Source organism: Anguilla rostrata, chromosome 4, assembly GCF_018555375.3.
Source record: "Anguilla rostrata isolate EN2019 chromosome 4, ASM1855537v3, whole genome shotgun sequence".
NCBI classification, from domain to species: Eukaryota; Metazoa; Chordata; class Actinopteri; order Anguilliformes; family Anguillidae; genus Anguilla; species Anguilla rostrata.
The window spans coordinates 39,991,059-40,016,066 of NC_057936.1; the positions used below are offsets into that span (position 1 = coordinate 39,991,059).

A 25,008-nucleotide genomic window follows, 5' to 3' on the forward strand; every position below is an offset into this window, starting at 1 on the left:
CAACGGGCTTTCTGTTCACTGAAGCCCTGAATGCCTAAAGTGGGAAGCGATCCCCAGGACAGGACACACCTCCTGTACCTCTGTAATACCTACTTAAGGCATTCTTTAAAGAACATTTGAACACCATATAGCATCTTCATAATCTAACCACACACCTTAAGAATGTGTCATAGCAAATCAGAATACAATGGAAGGTCACCATCACTTCATTTTGCGCACATGGAAATGCTACACACATTATATGGTGAGTAGTACAGTGCAGATGAAGGCATTATAGACATTAGCATGCTAACAAATACATTGTTAGTTAAACTATACAGTTGATGCGTACCTACTGATGTTATAACAAATAGGGTGAAATGCCTCACAATGACAGGGTAAAAAGCAAACAGTTATAGCAAATAATAAGCAAGCATGCGTGTTAAGGCTCATGTCCGATATGATGCAGAACTGTTGTCATTGCAATATGGACACCCGTACTGTGTGTATTTCAAGTCTGCTATATTTACACCCATTGTGCATAGCAACAGGGATCTCTATTAAGGCCAATCACAAGCTCTCCTTCCTTCAATTTTAACCCAGCTTTCATCAATGTCTCACACAAAGTAAACGAGCGCTGTTCCAATGTGATGTAAGTTTTCCCACATAAATGATGTCACTTGGCCTGGAGCGTAATTTTCACATCAAGAAAATGTTTTCTTTATGGGGCATTTTCAGATTTACCAGACTTACGCAGCTGAATAAGCGTTTTTTTGCCCGGTAAAAATCACGTAGGTATTCAGCCTCACCTTGCACAGATGCGAGGGTGATATCAGGTTTGATATTATTGAATTTGATATTACAGAATACCAAGGGTATTATTTGATATTACTCCTTGCACACACTGGAAAATGTCAATTTGCTCAGGTTAAGCACATGCCCACGGGCAGACAAAAATAGCCTCGCAGCATTCCACTAACATTGCATTCCCGATATCTGACTCCTCATAACCCCAATGAGAATTTAATTATGAAATATTTACTAAAATGCTTTTCAGATAAAGAGCTCACAAAATTATAAGGTTGTTTCGGTGCATCTGGGGTAAAATATCACTGCGGATTGTCACCATAAAGCTGAATAATGTTCAAAAGGAGTAACAGAGTTAATAATAAAACAATAGTAAATAAAAATTGCTGTGAGTAAGAGAGCTTGTATTTGGGTTCGTTTTCAATAGGCCCATTTGAAACAGCCTACTAAACAAGAAGTGCCCCCTCACCGTGTTAAAAATGCTCCCGTTATGTAGTGATTTAAATCTTTTTTTTTTTTGACCAACATTATGCGATTGCATTCTGCATTCTTCCACGCTCTCTGCCTGGGGAAGGCTCGGGTGTTCAGACAAGGGACAAAGTGACTATTCAAGTACTGAAGCTGCAAGCCACCTTAGAATAGATGATTATCGCTCCGATATCTTGAATGCACAAATTAGTGAAATATGCCTCAAATTATTATCAGTTGAGGTTTAATTATGTGAAAATCAATAGTACACTGTGAGTTGATACAACTTATTTATGGATGCTGTGCAAACATAAAAGGCTTGTCACCAGACCTTAGAATTTTAAATCCACAGAACCTTCAAGTTGAGCAAACGAAAGTGCTATTGCAATCAGTTAGGCCTACAGTGCATCTTACTCCAATGATGACAGGTGATGATGATGGTCTAACAAATTCCCTTTACTTTAGCAATGAGGGCCAAGACTGCAGTGGGATCGGTGGGGCAATGCAAGCAGGATGTGGATGACATCAAACATAAATGAAGGGATGTGTAGACTGCCACAATGCATTAGTCGGCAGAAAGGGAGGCAGACATGTACATACATATATTGCATTACAAACTATGTGCAAACTTTTGCGTGAGTTTATTATTTCGGAATTTAATTAACCATCGACTGAAAGAACTGTCTTGCAGTCCCTGGTCAATCAGATATGAGGTCAAATTTACGGGACATTAGTTTTTAATTCCAAACTCATTAATAGTGTCGATGTAAAAAATTCTGGAATTTAACAGTGACAAAACAATGCAAATTGTAATTCATTCAGAAATATAAATCACTCATTAAGAATGCTGCATGCAACACAGACTTTTTGTTGAATCCACTTGTAGTCGCACAACTCTCCCTGATGGCAGTGCACCAGATATTCCACCTTTTCTTTAAGTACTGTAAAATGTGCAAGGAATAAGATGTTGGTAAGAAGGCTTTCTTTGAATGGGCTCTGCCCCATGTGTGTATCTACCTATCCATCACTTGTGTACCAGTAACCCCCCAAGTCTGAATCTTCCTTACATTTCTTAGGTGTGCAGTTAAGGAATTAAATTGACTGCGCACACCTATCTAAAGTCTGACGTGTGACCAAGGAATGCAAATGGATAACTTTAGGCATAACTTTTTGGCATGACTTTGATATTAAGATTTTGTCATGCATACATATTATTTAATTTTTACAGAAGTATAGAATATACTGCATGCTTTCTATGTCAGTAACTTTTTTTTTGTTCAGTAAGGTTTTTACATTGATAATGTTATATACTGCAGATGGAAGCTAAAATCATTACAGCAATCTGGTTGCAATATGCAGAACAAATGGAAGCCATTTACTCATGAAAACGGGTTATTCATATGAAAGCATTGTGCAGTGCCAGCTCATTCACCATATACCTCCTCAGTATGACCCCCTGACAGAAGCCGCTATGCACAACTGCACTGGCGCTGCTCCACGCGGTCACTTACTCACGGGTCATCTGCAGGCCAGCGCAGTGTACAGGACACGGCCATTAATGGCATGACTGCATTCGCCGACCAGTGAAAAGGTCAAGCCTGATATGACCAGAGCGCTTCGTACTGCGGGGCGAGATCACACTCCGTTGAAAGTAATTTCCCCGGAGTGTCGACGTCCGATTCGCAGTAAATTAAACGATCAGCTAGCGCCGTGGCAACAACATCAAGCCCCTGAAGGTCATGAAGCAAACACGGCGGTCTCCAGCGAGACGTACCCAGGGAGAATCTGTGTTTTCAATTAAAGAGGTTTGTCCATTTGCTGGAATCACCGGTGGTGCATGCGAGAGATAGCGTTGCTCTGACACAAGAACGTACAGATAGTATATAAATTATGTCATTTCAATTATTACACTCCAGAAACATTATCATAAAATGATGCCGCTACACACTCATACAGATACTGCACATACAAAGCATGCAAAAATAGAACAAGATATCAGAATTATATAACAATTACACAAAGTGTTTTTTAATTCTTTGCAGAAAACTTAATTATGACTGCTGTTTTTTTTTTTTTGCAATAATGAGTTGAAGATACTCCTTCCATCTCACCCAACTACTACACCAAAAATATTACAACCACCTACCAGACCAATATTACCGCACTATACTACACATTCCAGCTACTAAATAAATATAATACTGAAATGAAAACATGAACAAGGTGCATGTATGTGTCCCCATTACAAAGTATGACCTGTGTGACTATAGTAGTCATATAAGCTGAGCAGTTAGAGAGACAGACTTGCACTCTGCAGGCCATAGGTTAGAATCATGAGACCGGCACAGCTGTTATGCCCTTGAGCATCATGCCTGAATTACTTCCACAAACTTCCTGCAGTAAAGCTGTAATGTAACAGAAGCATATTCAATATGAGCTACCTGGAAGTCGTGCTGAACAAGGGCAAAGTACAATAAATGAATACATAATCACATGTGACTTCTGGAGTGATTCCCTCTATTCTATCAGCTCAGCAACAAAGTTTAGGAGCACTTTCTGAAACAGAACGTCCATATTGCAGTGCATAATGCTCCCTCATAAAACAGACAGCTCATTCAATCCCATGTAAATCTTGTTACATATCATTTTAAGGAGGATGGTCAGTGGAACCTCTGCGTGGTGTGTTAGGCTAAAGCACTAGGCCTTGGTGCGCTGAAGCACACGGTCCAGTATGGAATACAGGGCGTTCCAGTCCATGCACATAGCGACCTGATCATAGCGTCATGACGGGAGGGAGGGATTTCAGTCTGCAGGGTTTCCCTTAGCTCTGGAGTGCCGCCTTGGTGCTTTTACTTTTCCCGCACCAGATTCATATGAAGTGGAAATCTCCAAAGCAGTTACTACACAGCTCAGCCAGCAGATTGAAGAACAAAAAGCAAAGTGAAGGCACGTACTTCAGAAGACGACTAATCTGCTCTCTCCGGAATCTAGAGAGGATGCTGCATCAACGGGACAGGCCAACAAATGTGAGCTTGCATCCCAAATTTGGAGAAAATAGGTGATAAAATGTTAAAATAAAGAATGGTGGTCACAGTTTCCAGACTGACCAGCATCACTACAAAATGGCCACCCATCTTAAGATCATATAATAGTATGTTTACTAACACATATCAACTGCTTCATAACCTAAGGACAAAGTTTTACAGCGAATTTCTGCCCTCCAGTATTTCTTCACTAGTATCGGCAAGGGTATTCGGCTAGGTCAAATGCAAAGTGCGCAATCACACAGATGGACCTACAGATTTTTTATTGTACCTGATCAACTGCAAGCAAATGAATCTAATTTTATATCAATACCTTGTATAACAAGAATATCAATGTGATAAAATCTATTGTAACATCATTGTATTTATCCTGTTTAGATATTCTATTACTCATAAACTTGAGTTTTAAAACATGGAGTTCATTTTTTGGTTTTTCATAATAGGATTACATAGTAGGGCAATATAATATTCTGCATACCTCAGCCCCACACATACATCAAATTTGAAAACCCATCTATTGGACGCCTGTGCATTTCTTGTAATATACAATAAGAATTCAAACAGAAATCATAAGACCTACACAATCATGAGGAAAAGCACTAGTTCAGACATTCAGACAGATTTGCATCTCTGCTGTAAAAAAAACATGATGCTATGCAAATAAAATAAAGAAGTCAGTGTTATAAAAGTCTGCCTGTCAGCAATAAAGTGCACACGCAACACATGCACAACGCATGCACGCACACACACACACGCATATAAGAAAATGAGATTTGGCAGAAAATAAATGTCCAAGCATCAGACACAGAAGGTAGACGGAAAGTAGAGTATGTGAACTGTAAATTCCTGAAATATTGACACCAATATTTAACCGAAAGTTAAATAAAGACAGTTATGTTTAGATAAAGAATTTTATTTCTGTCCGTTACAGCAGGTTTGATAGCTCTAAGCCAACTTTTGAAAATGTTTTAAAAATGTTCCTCTGTATATAATAAATGACACAGTCAACGTTTGTTAATACAAAAATAAACAGAGCAGAGCCTCTTGATACTTGACTTTAGGACACTGCTGAATGTGCCAAAAAGGTTTATTTGTTTATTTATTTTTTGCATTATCAGGTTTGTTCATTACATTATGTGCCCTGTTCATGTTCACGTCATAAATTAAAATTTCATAGCATTTAAGATGAAGATACAAAACAAGCCCTCAGCCGATTGGTGACTGAGCATTTTAATCCCACATCGGCAGGATTACAGAATTTAACCAGTCATGTCCTTCTACCCCATTCACAACATTCTGGAATTAAAATAAAAGGCTAAAAACAAGACTAGAGACCAAAAACCACAAAATGACTGTAAACGCATCGACTCAATTCTTTAAAAGAGGGCCTCACCAAGAGCGTAAAATTCACATAAATGAATTTCATGGGTGAAGGTAAATGTTTTCAGTAAAGTAAGAATCAGCTGCCAGGGGAGGGAGGTTCCAGTCAGAGACCGAACTGATCCACAGAACATATTACTCATTCCATCATTACAGCACTCATTTTCCCCTAATATGCTGTAAAGGCTGACATCAGTCACAGTCACACACTGGGCTGGTTTGAGTTGTGTCCGGGAGGCTATTTTTAGGAAACAGATTGTGTCTTCAGGGCTTTCGGTCTCGTATCTGGGGTGCTGACATGCAAGTCCATGGGGCTTATTTCCCATGATGCAATGCAGTGTCCCCTTGTGAGGGCACCATGGGTGGCTGGAAAACATGACAGGGGTCAGCCAGTCTAGTCTAGTGAAGGCGCCTAGAAAGAAGCAGTTGATTTTACACACACAAACATGTATACAAACCCACATGCACTCACACGCAATTTAGCCTACATTCACACGCATTCACAAACATGTACCACACAAACACACACGCAAATATTAATCTGAAATCCTGTACAGAACAAGCAGTCCAAGCAGGAATTCAATTTTGAGAGGTGCCCGAGGTGGCTGTAGTGCTGTTGTAAGGTCTACAAAAACCAACAGAAAAGCTAACTGAATAAATCAGCAGTGTCTTAATCGAAGTGTGGAACCAAACTGGGACCTTGTTTGCGAAGCATGCCTATAAAAGACAGACCGTAAAAAAAGGTGGCATAGACATGGACAAGGCCTCCTCTTCAGAAACAGGCGTCACTATGGTGATGCCACACATTACCAAGAGCGCGCACAGAAGTCAGAATGAAAAGAACAAGCACGAAACCGTCCAGACCCACGGCGCACCTGTGCTAGCTAGCTAGCTATGGCATGTCCTCACCTCTGTAACATCATTTGTTGTCCTCTGTGTGTCCATACATCTGTATCGGTGGTTGTACCTGTGTGTCCTTAGCTCCTACTCATGCGTGCAGGATAGCATCCGTATGCGCTAACTAGGTTAACTAAAGTAGGCGGTCCGTACGCGCTAACTAGGTTAACTAAAGTAGGCGAAACGCGAACATGTTAGGGTTAGCTAAAGTAACGTTAGGCGATAAAGCTGTGCTTAAAAATGTCATGCCGTACCACCTGCGCATGCGTCCTACTAAACGACCTACTAAACAAAGCACCATCTGCGCATGCGTCCCAGAAAACGTCCCTCAAAGGTCGTCCATGAGTGAGTGAGTGAGTGACCACAATTTGCCATGCCTAGCTCACAGCGGCAGTCCTGCCTGCGCGCCGTGGGAAAAAGAGCAGGGCTGCCGGCTGACTCATCCTGCTAAGGCCCTGTTCTACTGCACTGATAGGCCCCGTGGTCTGATATTGAATCTGAACCAATGCTGACTGTGAGAGAGAGAGAGAGAGAGAGAGAAGGATAGGGAGACAGAGAGAGAGAGAGAGACAGAGACTGTGTGGCATTCCTTGGCATTGTCCTGTCAGCAGCTGACCTGACTCATCGTAAACCTTTGAGATGACAAAGATAGTCAGAGTGTTGCACCTTACTTGAACGAGTTGACCAGTATTAATATGGGTAGCGATGCCAGTGTAGGAGTTAAAATACATATTACTTTACTGGTGTGGTCAAAACACGAATTATATTTCAAGTGAAAATGAATATAGCGAGTGACAGTGACAACAATGCATCTGTCAGCAAAAAATTCGGAGCGTCCCTTTCCTCAGGATGCCGCTGAGGAACAAGATCAAAGAGAAGAAATGAAGAAGGTATGCGACTTATTGTAACTGTGTTTGTGTATTATGTTTTAATTATGATTTTGTTGAGGTTATTTGGTTAACTAGCTTCTCTAGCTGAACGCTACAGGCTACGAAATGATTATCCAACGTTATCACTATGTTCACAGCCTACTGGGTTCTCTTTGACACAGGTTAATTTTGTAGCTAAACACAACATAGGATCAAAAGTCAAGATAGCATTGATTAAAATTTTATTTCACTCCTACTTCTTCATTATGACTAACACCTATGTTAGTGCTACTGTTTTATTAGACCTATAAGGCCAGCTGATGGGCTATTAGTTTTACTTAAAGCCACAGCAGTCTTATTCAGGTCTAGTGCTTTTAGTCTGTTCTTTTAGATTTCTGTCTACACATGACTAATATTAATGAGTAATGATTCCAGTGCAGGAGTAGATTACTAGTTAGCCTACCATAGCCTACATTATTGAAATGATTCTTTTTTTGAAAAGCAAGGCTAGCCTCATCTCATTAATAGGACTAAGGCATCGTTAATAGCATAAAATGACACAGGTGGCTTGTTTTTAAATTGTAATACTACAGGGTAGACATAGATAATACTCCTACTCCTAATTAATCCCTTATTTATCCAGGGAAGGTCCATTGAGAACATATTTCTCTTTTTCAAGGACACCCTAGGAGAAAGGCCAGAGAGAACAGTTGCAAGCAGGGAGTCAGGGAAAGAGAACAGGAGCAATCGTTGGGTTAAGGGTCTTGCTCAAGGGCTCAACAGCAGAGTTCTTTCTTGTAGGAACCCAACTTCATCTCTCCAGATACAAATCAGCATCCCTATATGCCCACCAGGGGCTTGAACCAGCAACTGCACAGTTCCCAGTCAAACACCCTACCACAAGGCAACCCTGCTGCCCGAACACATTTTCCTGTGTTATGAAAATAGTATAATGTTACATATATTCATGGTATTTATATGATTATAACATCTTCGTGTGCTCACAGAGCATCAGCAAGCCACTAAAAACCTTGTTGATAGAACTGTCCCTCCTGAACATGGCAATGAGTACATCACTTGTTGGATGTGTTGCACTTTAATGCAGCAGTTCATAATCAAATATAGTGTTCCAATGCAATTGTGTTTATTGTTTAATGATTTTAAATGCATTGGAGATTACATTGTTCATTTGATAGATTGATAATGTTAATTCTCTGGTGTTATCATTGTTTATCACTATTGCCAATTCCAACAGGTTGTTGCCTGTCTTTAGCCACTGGATGAGTTGTGCTTTAATACAACAGTTCTTTATTTAATTTACTGTTCTACTGCAGCTCTGTTAATTTGTTATTATATTTAATAATCCTGTTCAGTTTAAAAATTAATATTGTTATTTGCTTGTTTCTTAGCACAATTTTAGCCATTAGCCTTCACAAGATGGGTAATGCTTTAATACAATATTACCTAATCGAATGTACTATGCCATTGTGATTGTATTTATAGATAAATAACATACTTAATGTAATATTGGTGATACACATTGCAATAGGATGTCAAAGATACAAATACAACAAATAATACAAATAAATGATATTACAAAACAAATTATGTGTCAATGTATTCTTACTCAATGGAATTGGAATGGAATGCAATGGAATCTTTAAATGCTGTTTTCTCAGTTTTAAGTTGTGGGCTATTGCTCGCTTTAAAACATCATAACATGGACTCTGATTGAGATATCAAAAGAATTCTGTTCAGAACAGAATTTACAAATCAGAATAACTAATAATAACTATAATCAAAAACAAAAAATATCACCATGTGAAGGGTTTTCCCAGGCAGAATGAAGAGCAATGAGGAGTCTTAACGGTGCTCTTAGTTACACAGAGGGAATTGTCCTCCAGAAGAGACTGAATGTGTTCACTCACTCTCACTGTTCTCCAGAGCCAGAGTCACCCACCAGCTTTTACCTGGTATTTCACCACTGACCACAAACACCTTTTCCAGCTGTTACAGCACTGATCACTAACTCCCATCTCCATTTAACTCCCTAAATGCACAGGTGTGGAATGATCTCTAACACACATTCTTGGTCTAACAACACTGCAGTGATCTCGAATACCCACACTGGATAGATGTGGTCCACAGCTAGGTATGAACTGCAGTTGTAAATGCCTACTAAAGTGATGCCAATCCAATAGATTTCTACACTTGTATCTTACAATGCTCAATAAAACATCCTTTGAAAAGATTTTTGCAAAAGTGGTCCTCCTGAATTTCGCCACATAGATACACAGAATTTAGCCAAACTGTGCTTGTGTGCTGAGACCATAGTGCAGCAGTAAGCTGATGAGGCTATAGGTTCCTCTCCCACTAAGCTTTTTAAATTTTTTATGTGCACAGTAAAATCTCCAGTGTTAATTCAACTCCAACGGTGATAATCCAACTCTAGCAGATAGCATTGGGTCCCTCGATAGGGTTACAATTAACACTGTTAATTGAAAAAGCTTACTGGGAGAGGAACCAATAGCTTCATCAGCTGATTGCTGCACTAGTCTTAGCACACAAGCACTGGGCACACATCCTGTGTCAGGCAGCTTTACAGAAAGGAATATAGGACAGGTTCAGACCGTGTAAGAGAAGACACGCCAAAGCGGAGCACTCACCCAGAGCTGGTCATCAATTCCTGGTGGGTTTTTCTTGATGAAGGCGCCATAGTACGTGGCAATATTGCGGTGGTGCGAGTACTTCTTCAGCATGTTAATCTCCTGCTTAATCTCCTCCTCTTCATCCTGGAGTAATGAAGAGAAGATACTAACTTGACAGGGAAAGAATTTAAGTGAGCTACAGCAAATAGTAGCCATGCTACTGAAGCACACCACTTGGGATTTGAACCTGAAACCTTACGTAAGTTGCCTGGATGCCTTCTGTGCCCCCAGTAACAAAAGCTGGAATATCGCAAGCAATTCTTTTTTTTTTTTTTTTTTGATGGCCTAGCACCAACGTACATACTACTTCAGCAAATCTTCCTTGCCTTGACAAGAACACCACACTGGTCTCGACCCATCCTTCAATTTAACAATTTACACTAAATAAGAAAATTAAAAATGAATCAGATATCTTACAAAAAGTAACTGCTTGTGTGCAAACTGCAAATGTATGCCTGCATGTGCACCCGTATGTGAAACACAGGTAAGGACAGAGGGAGTGAGAAAGGGAGAGAGCGAGGGAAACAGAAGGAGACAGAGGAACAGAGAGAAGGAGAGAGGGATAGAGAGAGAAACAGATAAACTGGGATAAATTGTGACTATAGGAAAGTGAGAATTATTGAACCCTAAAATAGGCCGAGCTACCATGTGCCATCAATGACCCACAATTCTGAACCACCTTACTTCTTACTTTCAGTTTCAAAAACTTTTATTTTCTGAACAAAAGGAGTGCAATAATGTAAAATACCACACTTGATGATCGCTCTAGAATGGATCGCTTTTCCCGCACTGGTTGAACTGTTCCCAATATGTGACCTGGGTATGTCCCAGAGTAAATGAAAAGCCAACTGAATCACAAATTTATTAGCAATACCAGTCATCAACCTAACTTATCTTACGTGACAAGCCAGCCTGCTAAGCTAATTGCTACCACAACTGTAAATACACACCTTTAATAAACAAACAAACAGCATTTTGGGGAGAGAGTCTGAAGGGTATAAATGTAAAAAACTTTCTTTACACAAGGACATCATAACAGATAAATAACAGTTTTGGGGGTGCATGAAATGGTTCCCTTTACCAATGTATGAACGTCACATTTAAAAACTGAATATGGTGAGGTATTTCAGGTATTTTAATGAGGTAGGACATTTGAGTTGGACTTCAGAGGCTGGTGGGCAAATTGAATATAATCAGTCAGTATCAATGTTATGGCTTGTTGAGCTACAAAGTCTGGTTGGGCCACCATCATCCACATCAGTGGTGTTTTTAGTGCCACTTAAATTTCCTTCTCTGAACTTTATATTTAGTATTTTTCTTTGACCATGATATTTTCAATTTTCACTTAATCATGGGGAAGCGTGCAGTTGAACTTTTATACAGACGACGTGAAAAACAATGCAGAGTCAGCATTGGCCAGAATACCATTTCAGCCGAAAGAGCAGACCATGGGGTGGATGATTCACCCACCTCCTGTGGTGGATTTACTGAGACTTAATCCCCGCATATGCCTGCGCACTTCATTTTGTTTTGTGCAAACATTTCTAAATTTCAACATTCGCTATCTACTTAGCCATAAATTGTTTTTACCTGGTGTCCAATGTGGGGTTGAACATGTCTATTCCCCTTCCTAATTTGGAATATCCAATTTAGTATATGTAGCTGCATTTATTTGGGATCTTCACTGCCGATTAATAACAGTGACGACATCCGTGGTTTTCCTCCAAAACACGATGTGTCACCAGCCTGCTTCTCTTCACACTGCAGCCTGCAGCCAAACTTGCATAGTGTTGAGTCACAGGAAGACATCTCATACGCTGCTTTTGGCATGCAGTCAATGGGCACCCATTCAACCATCGGGGGTGGCTAGAGTGCGATGAAACACGGACCCCTAACCGACCAAACCCTACCATACCCTGAAAGATGCAATTGCGCATCACTCATTGGGGCTGCCAGCCACATTTGGCACAGCTGCAGTCCAAATGAGTCCACAGTCCGAGACCTTGGGGCTCATCCATACACCACGAGGTGATGCCTGTACTGAATGAGCCACCTAGCAGCCCATGCTACAGAACCTAAGGTTAGGAAAATAGGGGTTGGGTCATAACACTAACTATAATGCAGGCACACATGCTTTACAGCAGTGCAAGTGATTTTTGTGTAAGATTAAAGACACTATGTCAAAACAAACATATGGATATAACCAATAGTGAAACTCTGCTTTCACCCTAGGACAGACTGGTGACCTATCCGGGGCGTATCCCTGCCTCTCGCCCAATGCACGCTGGGATAGGGTCCAGCACCCCCCGCGACCTTGACAAGGATAAGCGGATATAGATAATGAATGGATGGATGGATGGACGGACACCCTGCTTGCTTTTGTTCTTGCCCAGTCTCTTGACTTATAGCTATAGTTTCAATAAATATAATCATAAAACATTTTTTAGGACACAATGCCCATCCATACTACTGCTTCCCTCATGAACAGCCTTACCCCAGTGACGTCCATGACTTTGATGGCGGCGAGCTGGCCCGTCTTGACATGACGACCCTGCAGTGAGAGAGGAGAAGAGAGGTCACGTTATGAAAAGCATCCATTCGCACCTCAGAAAGAGACAACAAATAAAAGAGCGTAGTTCAACAAAGCTCCCGTTCCTGACATGGTAAAATAGGTCATCCATCCCACGCAACACCATACGCATACTGGGGACTAAACAGTTTAATAAACATTCCTGCTAATGACACAAGAAATACAAATCTTCACTTGTTAGCTGTATTTGTGTTTGTTTGTACAATAAGGACCAAAAAGCTTGTTTAGTGAGGTTGGGAAATACAAGGAGGAAATTAAACAACCCACAAAAATGCTTAAAGTTCAGAAGCCCACATATGTGGTGGGCTAGCACAGCGTAATGACAAACTGAAGAGTTGTTCTGTAGAAACACCATTAATCTGCAAGCTGCTTTTACTTAAGTTGCAAATAAAACTTGATTAACTCAAAACACTGTACCAGACCCTGATAACTTTGTCTAGTCATTACGACATGACCGACACATCACCAGTCGGCAGTTTCCCCCTTCTTTCAGCTTGTTTAAAAAAAGGGAATTGGAAATTATTTGGAGGATGTTTAAGGTTTCTGGTGAAATAAATTAATGAATTAAAAGCCGTTCCTGGAATGACTGAACGGGGCCCAGATGCCACTGCGTGGCTGATGGTGCTAGCATTTGGATGACGCAATGCCGCATGGTGTCAGCCGAGATCAGACTGGCTGGTCATCAGAGAGCAGCTGGAGCCCAGCCAGAGCCACACCACACAGAACCTCCTCCCACCCACACTAGAGCGTCAGATCTCAGGGCTCTGTGCTGACTGCTGCTAGTTTACGGAGGAAGTTGTCTGGACAATTCCAATAAAAAATTAGATTCCCATGCTAACTAGTTATAGGGCCCCAAACAACCAGCCCGACTTGTATTCCAGTAAGTGTGCAAGTTTCCTTCTTTGCACATCACCATGGCCATTTTTACAAATTGAAGTTAAACTACCAAAAGTACCAATTCCCAGAACGATCTAAGAATGTCCCAAAACTGAGAATGTCAGAACTACAAAAGTTCAGAACTCAAAGCCCAGAGCTCAGAAATAGAACTCAAAACTCAGAACTCAAGGCATTATGTATAGGCTGGGTTCTAGTTATGGTGCATAGCAAGTAAGCATCCTGTTGCCATACTGTCACAAGGGCAAGTATGCAAAAAAACAAGCACATACTATAACCACTGGACATGTACTTCCACACTTGATCCAGAGATGATACAGAATTTTGAGCGTGCAACAATGCACACTTATACTTGCAGCCATCATTCAGTTATCTGAATAACCTCCCCCAAAGCCATGGAGAAATTTGTGGATTTTTTCCCCCCGTGTAACGCTTACAAAAATAATGCTAATGTTGAAAGCAAGCTAGTAAGCTTAATTATGTTAATTTTCATGATGTATTTCTGATGTATATCATTAAATTACAAAATGCTGAATTGTGCATTAAGTGACAGCGGTCAAAACATGTGAGTCATTATAGCTAATGCTAGCTAATGATTCAATGTAGACAAAAACGCATCAACTGCAATTAGATAACTATTTCTAACAAAGTAGCCATTTCACTTGGCCCAGTCAAGAAGCACTTATTTAAATTAATACTAGCAACCAAACAATAAGTAGGCTATTTCTGCTAGTGCAGTACTTTTGTTGTTCTGGTAAAGTCAAAGGAATTTTGTATGTATAAAGGATTTTACATAAAAAGGTAAACTGTGCAAGACAGTCTGGATAAAACGCTTCTTGAAATGAATGTAATGTAAATAAAGGGAGTGGTGTTCTCTTGTGATTCCTCTTCACGACTGTACCAGTTCTTGATGAGACAGGTCGAGAGATCACGGGCCATTGTGAACAAGGCCAATCACCTTAGTGTCAGGGCGAGAAGTCAGAAACCCCTCAGTCTCATCATATGAACTGCAGCAGAACCTTGTGTATTACCAACACAAACTGAGCTACAGCATGAGCAAAGTCACTTCATCTCACAACCAGGCAAAAGTAGAGACTGGGCCGTCTTCAGACTACATGAAACATATGATATTATAGGGTCAGGTCAACAAAGCTCTTCTGAGTTTGAACTTGAATTTGAAAAGGACATTTTCAATGAGGGAGTGGGAGAGGGTGCGAGGGGTGAGGAAAAAGTAAGAAAGGTACAGAAAGCAATCACAGGCAGGGAGAACAGACAGAGAGAGAGAAAGAGCAGAATTCTTCACTGAGGATTGTGGAGTGAGACAGGGCTGCAGAGTCCAACATTATTTAATATTTTACATTAATAAACTGGCCACAATGTTGGAACAATCTGCCGCTCCTGGACTCACTCTACATGACACCAAAATTACATTTTTTTGTATGCAGATGACTTGGTTCTGCTGTCGCCCACAGAACAAGGGCAACAGCAGAACTTGGCTGTCTTAGAAAAATTCTGCCAGTCCTGGGCCCTGGCAGTAAATTTTAAAAAGACCTAAATAATGATTTTCCAAAAAAAAAAAAAAAAAGGCCAGGTCTCAGAGAAGCAGATACAGTTTCACCTTCTGTAACACAATATTGGAACACACCACAAATTACACCTATCTTGTTCTGAAAATCAATGCATCGGGGAGCTTTAACCTAGCAGTGAATGTTCTAAAAGACAAAACCAAAAGGGAATTTTATGCCATTAAAAGAAAATTTTACATTTCAATACCAATAAGAATATGGTTAAAAATAATTGACAGCGCATTACAGCCGATTGTGCTATATGGAAGTGAGGTATGGGGCCCACTTATACCCACTTAATATAATGTGTATATATTAGTTTGCAGGTTGTATAGTTGATTTTAAGTTATTCATTAAAAAAATATATATTATTATTATCATTTTTAGTTTATTTATCAATTTTTTTTTATTACTGTTGTTCTTTGTAACACTTGCTTTGGCAACACTGTGCATGTCATGCCAATAAAGCACCTTGAAATTCAAAAAGAGAGAAAGAGAGAGAGAGGTGGGGGGGTCACTGGCATTAGTCACATTAGGCAGGCCACCACTTCCTCCAGTATAAAGCGCAGTGTCACTATCACATGGAACCATGTGACAAGATAGGTCAGAGGCCCCAGAAACACTGCGGTCACATTTATGCACCAGTCAGACCGTGGACATTTGTGCCGTTTCTGCATTTCAAATGTCACACCATGCCACCACTTCCACACCCCTTACTCGGCCCCTACAATACGCAACATCTTGCTTTAATGCCCTCACACGCAGGAACAGGCTGGAACACTCTTCTGCCAATGAAGGGGTCAATGCCTTTGCACTGAAAGCACTCAGGGTAATGGGAACTCACTGACCCCTTCTCAAACAGAAACTCCTTTCACACCAGCCGCTGACCAGGCGTGGGTCTCCTGGCGGGCCAAGAACTGTGACAATGCACAAACCAAACACTTTATCACAACGGGGACAGTGACAGAAGGTGCTCAGCACCAAAAATTTCCTCAAGTGTATGAAGATAATGATGAAAATCATGACTGTCATCATTTTTGATTGTTTGATCATAATCATGTGATGATCACTTCAGAGGAAACCAGCATGGTCCATGGGGGGTTAAGGATTAGTCAACACCCAGGGCGCTGCCCCAACACTTCTATTGCCAATGCAAATACGACAGCCCTGGACACTTTTGTCAGTGGCTAATGTTGGAGAAACCACACTGCTTAGTGGGAGGATCAACAAAACGGCCAATGGATAGTGGGTCTGAAGGTTCGGTCCAAAACATTTCCTCAGAAACAAATCTTTTCATACATGACACAAAGGGGGATTGGTGATTGGCTAACCCCTATTCCCCAGCAGCACCCATTCAGACAAGACCATCATCTCAAAGCCCTGCACTAGGAGCAGACTGCACCCAATGCAGACTCCATTATGCCGCTAACAGCAGCGCACTGAGAGGGGAAGATTAATGGCATGTCAGACGGAGTCCCTGTACAACATATGATACTGCCCCCCCCTTAACCCCCATACAGAGAGTACAGACATCACCACCCATTGGTAACATATACAAGGGATCCCACGAGACTTCAGGTGTTTTTCTCCTTTAAAGAAGGCACTTTTTATGTTCTTCTCTGGGACGTTCAAACGTACAGATAACACTAACAACTTACTCAACCATTAGGCCTAATATATTTACAGAAGCAATTTACATTAATTCTCTCAAATGGTAAATACATCATCAATACCCCAAACTTGGCTTAAACCCTGAACCTGACTACAGGTGTCGCTCCCTCACCACACTGTGGGCGTAAGACACTGTATTAGACACATGTCTGACTAAATCCAGCATTCACTAAAATACAAGTGCACTGGAGCCTATTATGTACACCATTACAGGCCACGGTGACAACACTGAGCTCAGTGTAACATGGCTAGAGAAATACAAGTAGGCAAGAGACAACTGATGCATTCCAAATAGTCAATCAATCAATCAATCAAGTGTTTCTAAACAAGCATCTCTAGTAAGTGCCCACAGCCTCATATCTTATTTTCTCAGAAATAATTGATGAAAAGTGAAGTGTAATGACACAACACCTGAAGTGGAAAAAACATTCCCAGAATCATGCTAAATGAGATGAAAAATGAGATAGCAGCATTCTGGATTGTGAACCGACATTTCTTAAAGCAACACGTTCTACATGTTAACAATACACAGGACATTTACACTCAGGACAAGTATCTTTACACACTGTAGACCATGGATATGCAAATCTGCCCCTCGAATCCAAATCCAGCCCTGGTGTTCTTTTCTCCCATGTAATTAACTAAACAATAAAAGATACTGAATGGCCAGACTGTCTTCATCACCAGACTCCCAAGTAAAGGGATGCTGGAAAACCAGGATTTCCCAGCCATTGAGGACCGTGATTTGAATAACAGTGCTGCGGTCTAATGCCTTCAAAAATAAAATGCCTTTAAAGAACTCCTCCAGATGCATTTTTATCTTTAAAAAATTCTATATTGAATAATCATTTTCTTATGGTTTCTCCATGAGAAATGTTCAATAAACTACCGAAAATTGGCTAAGTAGTATCTCTACACTTTTACCCTCTTTGAGAATGGCAGAATCTATGAATATGCAAAATGCTGCTGTGGTCCTGGGCTATATAGCATCCAGATTCAAAATCTAGGCTATTTCTTTGTGAAACCCATTAACTTCTGAATGAGGTTCTAGAAGCAGCCATGAAGGAACAAAGTTTGTACCTCGAGATTGCATCCCAGAACTGCGCACTCCGCCATGTTCAATGCCAACTGTCACAATAATGCCACTAACTTGTCAGCTTTCTGTGGATTGAGGTTTTAGGTTACCACACTGCTCTCCTGTAATATGCATATCTTTGCACAGTGGATCAAGATAGGTTCAACATATTTGTGATGTCGCAAATTTTGCGTGTACATGCACATTTCCTATTCAGATTTCAGGGATGTAGGGAGAAGCTCTCGATCTATAGTGGAAGAATACGAGAAAGGTGCTTTGGTGTTCTACACAAAATCTATCTGTAAATTGAACGACATGCTTCCAAGAGGAGTTAACCATTGAAAAAGCATGTTTTTGAATGGAGGGGGTCTTTAAGGTAATTTTCATTAGCATTACCATAATGACCAATCACACTAATATTCAGGCCTTGTCCTTTTGCACTGCATAAAGCTTGCTGTACAGCCCAGCGCCACTGTGCAATTCATCCTTACTATAACTGGGCAGTATGAACTAACTGTAAAGTTCAAAATTACTGTAACCATGGAGCCAAAATTTACAGAACTTGTGCAGTCCTACCAGTCGGTAACTGTGTAATTCAAACTTGTCTTCCACAATAACATGCCTGCCCAGTGTACACTAATAACTAGGCTATGTTTGAGCTTACTTATAGCTGGCACAACCAACCCCTGAGGCCAAAATCCTGAAATATAACTTTTTTGACAGCAATATACTGTTTCAATTATTGTCACATCCTTGTCTTGTCTCATTTTTTTGAGGGATGACTTCTTTCCTCTTATATTCATTCTAGATAATTCTGTGGAAAAGAAGAGTTACAAATCCAGATAATGAAAGCTGTATTTTTCAGCTCTAAGGATAAGTTTAAATAGTCCAATCAGTTTAATAGATGAAATTTTAATATTCTTTGTATATAGTAAGTACAGCGCACATACTATAGGCCTATATAGATTCCTGTGATCGGCCTATGAAGTACTGAACCTGTTTCAAATGTGTCACAAGGACATGGAAAATGTTCACCCAAATGTTTGTTATATCTAAAATCTAACAAAATAATCGTAATATTTTTTCTCCATATCGTCCAGCCCCAGTTGCTATCACAGCTTAACGTTACTGTCAAGTTGCGTTACCGTCACAAGCTTTGTGTATTAGCTTGTATGCATACAAGTCGTTCACTCGCAAAGCAGTGTGTGTCTGCAGGGTGCACACCTCCAGGTCATGTGCAAGTAACAAAGCAATTCATCATATCGGCAAAGAAGATCAGTCACAGGAGGCGTACGACAGCAGAGGAGGAAAAAATAATGAAAACAAAATGAGTAACGATAATGATATCAGCAACAACGGCAATAGAATGGATGGTAATGACAGCGGTGGCAGTAACTAATACCCTTCAGGGAGGACGCGAGCCCAGTTTCTCACATGATGTCACTGGGGTTCTGCCACGCTGCCGCATGCATGGCGCGTGTCACATGTCAATACAGCCTTCTGGGCAGGTTTATGGAAAGCTTCCGCAGGTGGCTCTAAGTGGAATTATATGTCCAAGGAGGGGCATCATTGTCTTGGCCACACTTCATAATGGCTTTGCAAATATGACAATATTTGCTAATATAAAGCTTCATCAGCAAGAACAAACAGGACCATGAGGTTACATTATTCAAAGGAAAGACTGATTTCTTTCTTTTTTTTTTTACTTCTGAACATCATTTTTTTTAGAATGTGCTTTTCTCCAGGGCACAGCCAATGAACAGCACTGAAACCTCCATAGACATGGAAAGTTTGGCAACAGTTCAGCTTATTGGCTTCACAGACACAAATATGGGTTGGATGACTGACCCCTCAATGATGTGAACCAAACACAATGCCTGCCCATGGCGGGGTTTATGAAGCATCACTCTCACATCACTGGCTGTAAGACCATGGGGTAAAACTCATGGAGCAGGGGGCTCCTCACTGAAAATACACTCCAGTGCCAGAGGCAGCAGCGCTCACCCCAAGCTCCTACCACAGATGACCCACAGAATTCAAGTTGGCCAACTGCAAAATTTAATTTTCAAGGGTTCATTTGTTGCAGATGGAGTGCATGTAATTATTATACCTGTCCAGGGACCACTGTTACCTTTAAGCTAAATCCGGTGCGATACATCAGATTTCCTCGTTAGGAATTTTATGTTATAAAAGGCACACCGTCCCTGACAACTAAATGACATAAACTAAAGTTCAGAAGAGAAAGGCAGGGAGAGAGGGGAAGAATGAAAAAAAAAAACTTTCAACTTTTCTTCCAAACAACATTAAAGTGGCAACATTTTCCATAGAACAAAAGCAAAAAAAAAAAAAAAAAAAAAGAGGACAGGTTTTCATTTTACCACAGTGCTGAAGCAGAGAGAATTATGGGGATGTTACTGAGGGTGACAGTCTGTCACAGAGAGAATGCAGGAGGGCCTGTTTCAATAAAGCAGTGCAGAGCAACTGGGAGCACCCAACCAAAACATGACTGCAGACCACCAAATAGCTCCTGGCTCAATATTTACTTCCTACAAAAAATATAATGAAGAGACTAGTGTATGTGCGTGTGCATATGTATAAAAGAGAAAGGGTGAGTTTGTGTACTGTATGTGCATTGAATATGTGAATGGCTATGTATACAACAAAACAATGTACTTGTATTATTATTATTATTATTATTATTATTAAATTATATTATTGAGAAGTAGGCTACTATTTTCCCCACATAAATACATAATTATTGGCTCCCCAAAAATTATTTTTAATAAAACTACACAAAGTTAAATAAAAAATACATTTTAAAGACGTTTATCTTATTCGGAAGGAACTGCATTGTGCCCTTCCATCCCCTTCCTGTTCCAGTACGGCATAAGAATGAGGTGACACACATGTAAAATCCCTGAGTCATCCACCATCACAGGGAAAGCTAAACTGTCAAGCCACGAGAAAGATGGTTTCTGGCCTGCACATATCAGATAATGGCTATAAAAACATAAATGGTTAAATAAACCACTAGGCACTGTGAGAGCAATAATAAAAAAGTTTCAATTATCTGGAACAGTTACAGACTTGCCAGGAAGAGGATGCAAGAGCACGTTGACTCCAAGCACAGTGAGGGAGGCAAAGAAGAACCCAAGGAACACGATTCAAGAATTCAAAGCACTTTGGGGTCACCCAGTCTGAGAATCAATCATAAAAAGACACCTCCATACCACCATGCTCTTTGGAAGGGTTGCACAAAAGAAAGGCCTTTTTGAGAGCAACCAACAAATCCAAACATTCAGACTTCGCCAACCATCACTGAAGCTAGTACAATTGGGTGCTATGGTCAGTAGATTAAAATGTAACTTTTTGGCCATGTACACTGTCAGCACGCTTGGTGTCAAAAGGGGGCTGCATACAAGAAAAGCACCTCATAACTGCCATAAAATTTGCTGGTGGATCATTTTTTGGGGGCTGTTTTGCTTCCAGTGGTCGAGGGGCTCTTGTTAAGATCTATGACATAATGAATTCCATCAAGTACCAGGACATTTAGCCAAAAATCTGCCAGCAGGCTGAGAGTTCTCCATAGGTCAACCATGCAGCCAGAAAATCACCTTAAAAAAAAAAAAAAAAATTAATCATTTGAAAAATGTGTAATTTATTCACTCCCGTTTTCATATACCATAAGCCTTTCCTTTGCAAGGATACCACCAAAGCTCATTTTACTTCTCGTGCAATTTGCTTCGGAAAACCAAATACTGTCAAAGTCCGTCATGCTGTCAATAATTTCAAAAATTCCATGATACGTATTCGTATTGCCCAGAGCCACTGGGGATACATGTGAGTGTAAGCATGCATTTGCGGGCATGTGCATGACAGAAAAAAACCTGAATGCAGACACAGCCATTCCCAGTCACGCACAGTAATGAGGGAATTTGACAGCAGGCAGGAAAGAGGAAAGACGAGTGGCAGGCAGTGACAGACGACAGACATTCTGCCTTAATAAGAGGATGAAAGGCCGCGTGCTTTGCAGTGCACCGTACGGAGACTGGCGAGCAAGGCGCTTTAATAAGAGGACGGATCGATCCGCGTTGCAGCGGGGTCCGTACGGCAACAGAGCGGTTTGCCGCATTAAAAAGAAGATGAATGAATCCACATTTTAGCAGGCCCGTACGGGGGGGATGTGATGCACCCGCCACTCTTCGTGCCACGTGCCCTCCAGCGCTGACGTACATTGAGAGATCTGTCGCCGCGCGCGGCACATCTGCCACCTGAGCTCCTAACAAAGCGCGTTCGTTAAAGGAGGGAGGTGTGTTTCATTAGCAAAGGGACAGCAGGCTCCAGCACCACCTCCGGGTCCACCAGCGAGTGGGGGCAGGTGAGACTGAACAGCCCCAGAGCGCCCTGCACCGCTACCACCTGCGCGACACTAAGCCCAGAGCGCTCGCAAACACGTGCCTAAAAACATGCGTGCTCACAAACACGCACACTTGCACACGTGTAATTGCAAATATATGCAGTCAGGGCTCATCAGCGCGGCCATTTTAGGAGCATTTGCTCCTGAAAACCTGACGCACACTAACTGGAAAAATTTTTTAGGAGCATGTGTGCTAATTGGGATGTATTAGTGTGAACCTAAATTTTTTAACTTAGGAGGACATGTGCTCCTTGGAAAAAACATTAGTGTAGAGCCCTGTGCAGGTAGATGCACACTCTCACAAGCATTATGTGCACATAGACGCACACATTAAAGCAATCAGACATACAGAGGTACAAACATACTGACTGCCTATTTGATATTGCAGAACACAGTGCATTTATCCATCCAGACACCACCGCCCACTTGGAACCCCATTCAGTGACACGCAAAGAGAATCCAGGCAAATAATTCACAGCCTATTATCCCCATAATCATACAGCCAGGCTAGTCTGGCAGGTGTGAATGCATCTGCATACAAGATTAACTGCACGGAGGGAGGGAGGGAATGAGATGAGCACAAAAAACAAAAACACACTTCCTGTAACCTAGCAACCAAAATGGCGAAGCCTACGTTGCCGCACGGAACAGGTGGAGAGGTGAAGCAGCGTCTGAGACTCACTCCCATCCCCACCAGGGCCCTTCGGTGTAGACGGCGGAGGAGAGTCTTCCTCCTGGCGATCGCAGCGGTCTACACTACGGATGGGCAGCGGGAGAAGTCACAGCCAAAATATAGGCTACCACTAAGAGGAAAAAAAGCCACTTTCCAGCTGCTGCAGCAAACAAAGGATGTGAAAGAAGAGGACGAGGGGAAAAACTGTGACCACCCTAACACTGACCACTTGGGCCCTCTCAATAGTTTTACAACCATCTACAGTTTAATTTTTTGGTACAACTGGGATATTAGTGTAACAGTGAGCTGGTGTGAACTGTGGTGGGCCTGGATTATTGGAATGACATTAAATACCTCTGTTCATAATCCCTAGCCATGTTTAAATGTTAAAAGGGATAGTTTTAGGAGTTTCTTGATATTATTTCAGTTTTAATATATGTTTTGGATGGACTAGGCAATTATTGTGTGCAATGAAGGATATTTTAGATATTTACAGAGGTTTCTGTTGAACGTCGTGTAGCTCTATAGCAGCTAGTGTAGTGATGTTTCCAGGGGCTGTACAAATAAGCATATTAATCTTATAGCATTTTTTCACAAATATAAGCACATAAAGATGTTATATTGTGTTGGTACATTTTTCCCTCTCAGTTAAGAAACAGCTTTTAACTCCCAGGACCAGAGAGGAGCGGTTTAGTTGCAGCTGGCTCCACCAAAGGGGAGTTACTGCCCTGCCTGTGTTGCTACATGCTTAATGTTAGCCAAGCGACTCACAAACTGAAATTTAAGCTATGATTATGTACTATAACTATGAAACAGAAGAGAGTTTCAGCTACATTTGCAAAGCCTTAATCATCTATAGCCTGGCATTACAGATACGTTTCCTATAGGAAGCTGTCCCATTTTTTTCACTGAGCATAGTGGCTGTCTGAGTCATAGGCAATAGTTCCAACCGAAAATAAGATTAAATTCCTAGTGCACTAAGGACAAAGAACATCAAAGCAAAAAATAAATAAATTAATGGGTAAACTCCTTTAAGTATACAAACTGCCATCCTTCAGAAAAGTATGTGGAATTATGGAGTGATTATTTGTGTGTTTTGTGTGAAAGTGTAACTGTCTGTATGGGCACAAATGAGTGCATCCAGCTCAAGGGCACAACAGCAGGGAATCACAACCCTGCAGTCCAGGCTGTGCCACACTCCTGATACAAACAGTCTGCCATGTTAAACATCAACTGTCACAACAGTGTCACTAACTAGCTTTCTGTGCGCTTTCAGCGTATCACATCGCTGTCCTGTAATTTAGGCCTACATTTTGCATAGTGGACCAAGACAGGTTTGACATTTGTGACATCACAAATTTTGCTCGTAAGTACACGTTTCCAACTCAGATTTCAGGGAAGTACGGAGATGCTCTTCGTATACGGGTAAAAGAATTAGAAAAGGGCACTTTGGTGAGTTCTGCACAAACATTCATCTGTATAGTGAAAATCATGCTTCCAAGAGGAGTCAACCATTACAAAAACATGTTTTTGAGCAGAGGGGGTCTTTAAATATTGCTGACTGTCGCTAAGGCAGGACGATATCGAAATTTTCAAATCATCTTACCATCATTGAAATATACCGTGGCATAAGATATGCCATTTCATTTATTATGCTATAAATTCTAAAATTAATTTTACACAAATTAGGCCAGGGCTACTTTAAGGGACCTCTAGGCTAGTGTCGATGTCAACAGGGTGACCAGATTCATCAAACGGCCTGTGCGCAGGTTAGCTTGCACAGCCAGTAATTTCATCTCACAACCTTCCTTTCTGTGTGGCTGTTTTTCATGAAACACATGCACACAGCTGACCTAACACTGGCAGATCCGCACACGTGAACCATGACTCAATGACAACTTTGAAAAATAACACCGTGGTATCAGTTTCATTTAAATATACAGGTTTCCTAGAAAAGCACCAAAGCCTACC

General features: G+C 41.1%; 1 protein-coding gene across 12 annotated transcripts in view; it reads right to left on the minus strand.

The window, feature by feature from the left end:
* LOC135253392 (TRAF2 and NCK-interacting protein kinase-like) overlaps positions 1–25,008 on the minus strand; it is a 135,949-nt gene that overhangs the window by 66,634 nt on the left and 44,307 nt on the right. For all 12 annotated transcript variants that reach the window (XM_064332632.1, XM_064332626.1, XM_064332629.1 and 9 more), the window contains exons 3-4: positions 12,647–12,703; positions 10,111–10,236 (exon numbers count right to left, since the gene is read on the minus strand). In XM_064332632.1, the coding sequence (XP_064188702.1) occupies positions 10,111–10,236; positions 12,647–12,703 (183 nt within the window). The remainder of the gene's footprint in view (positions 1–10,110; positions 10,237–12,646; positions 12,704–25,008) is intronic.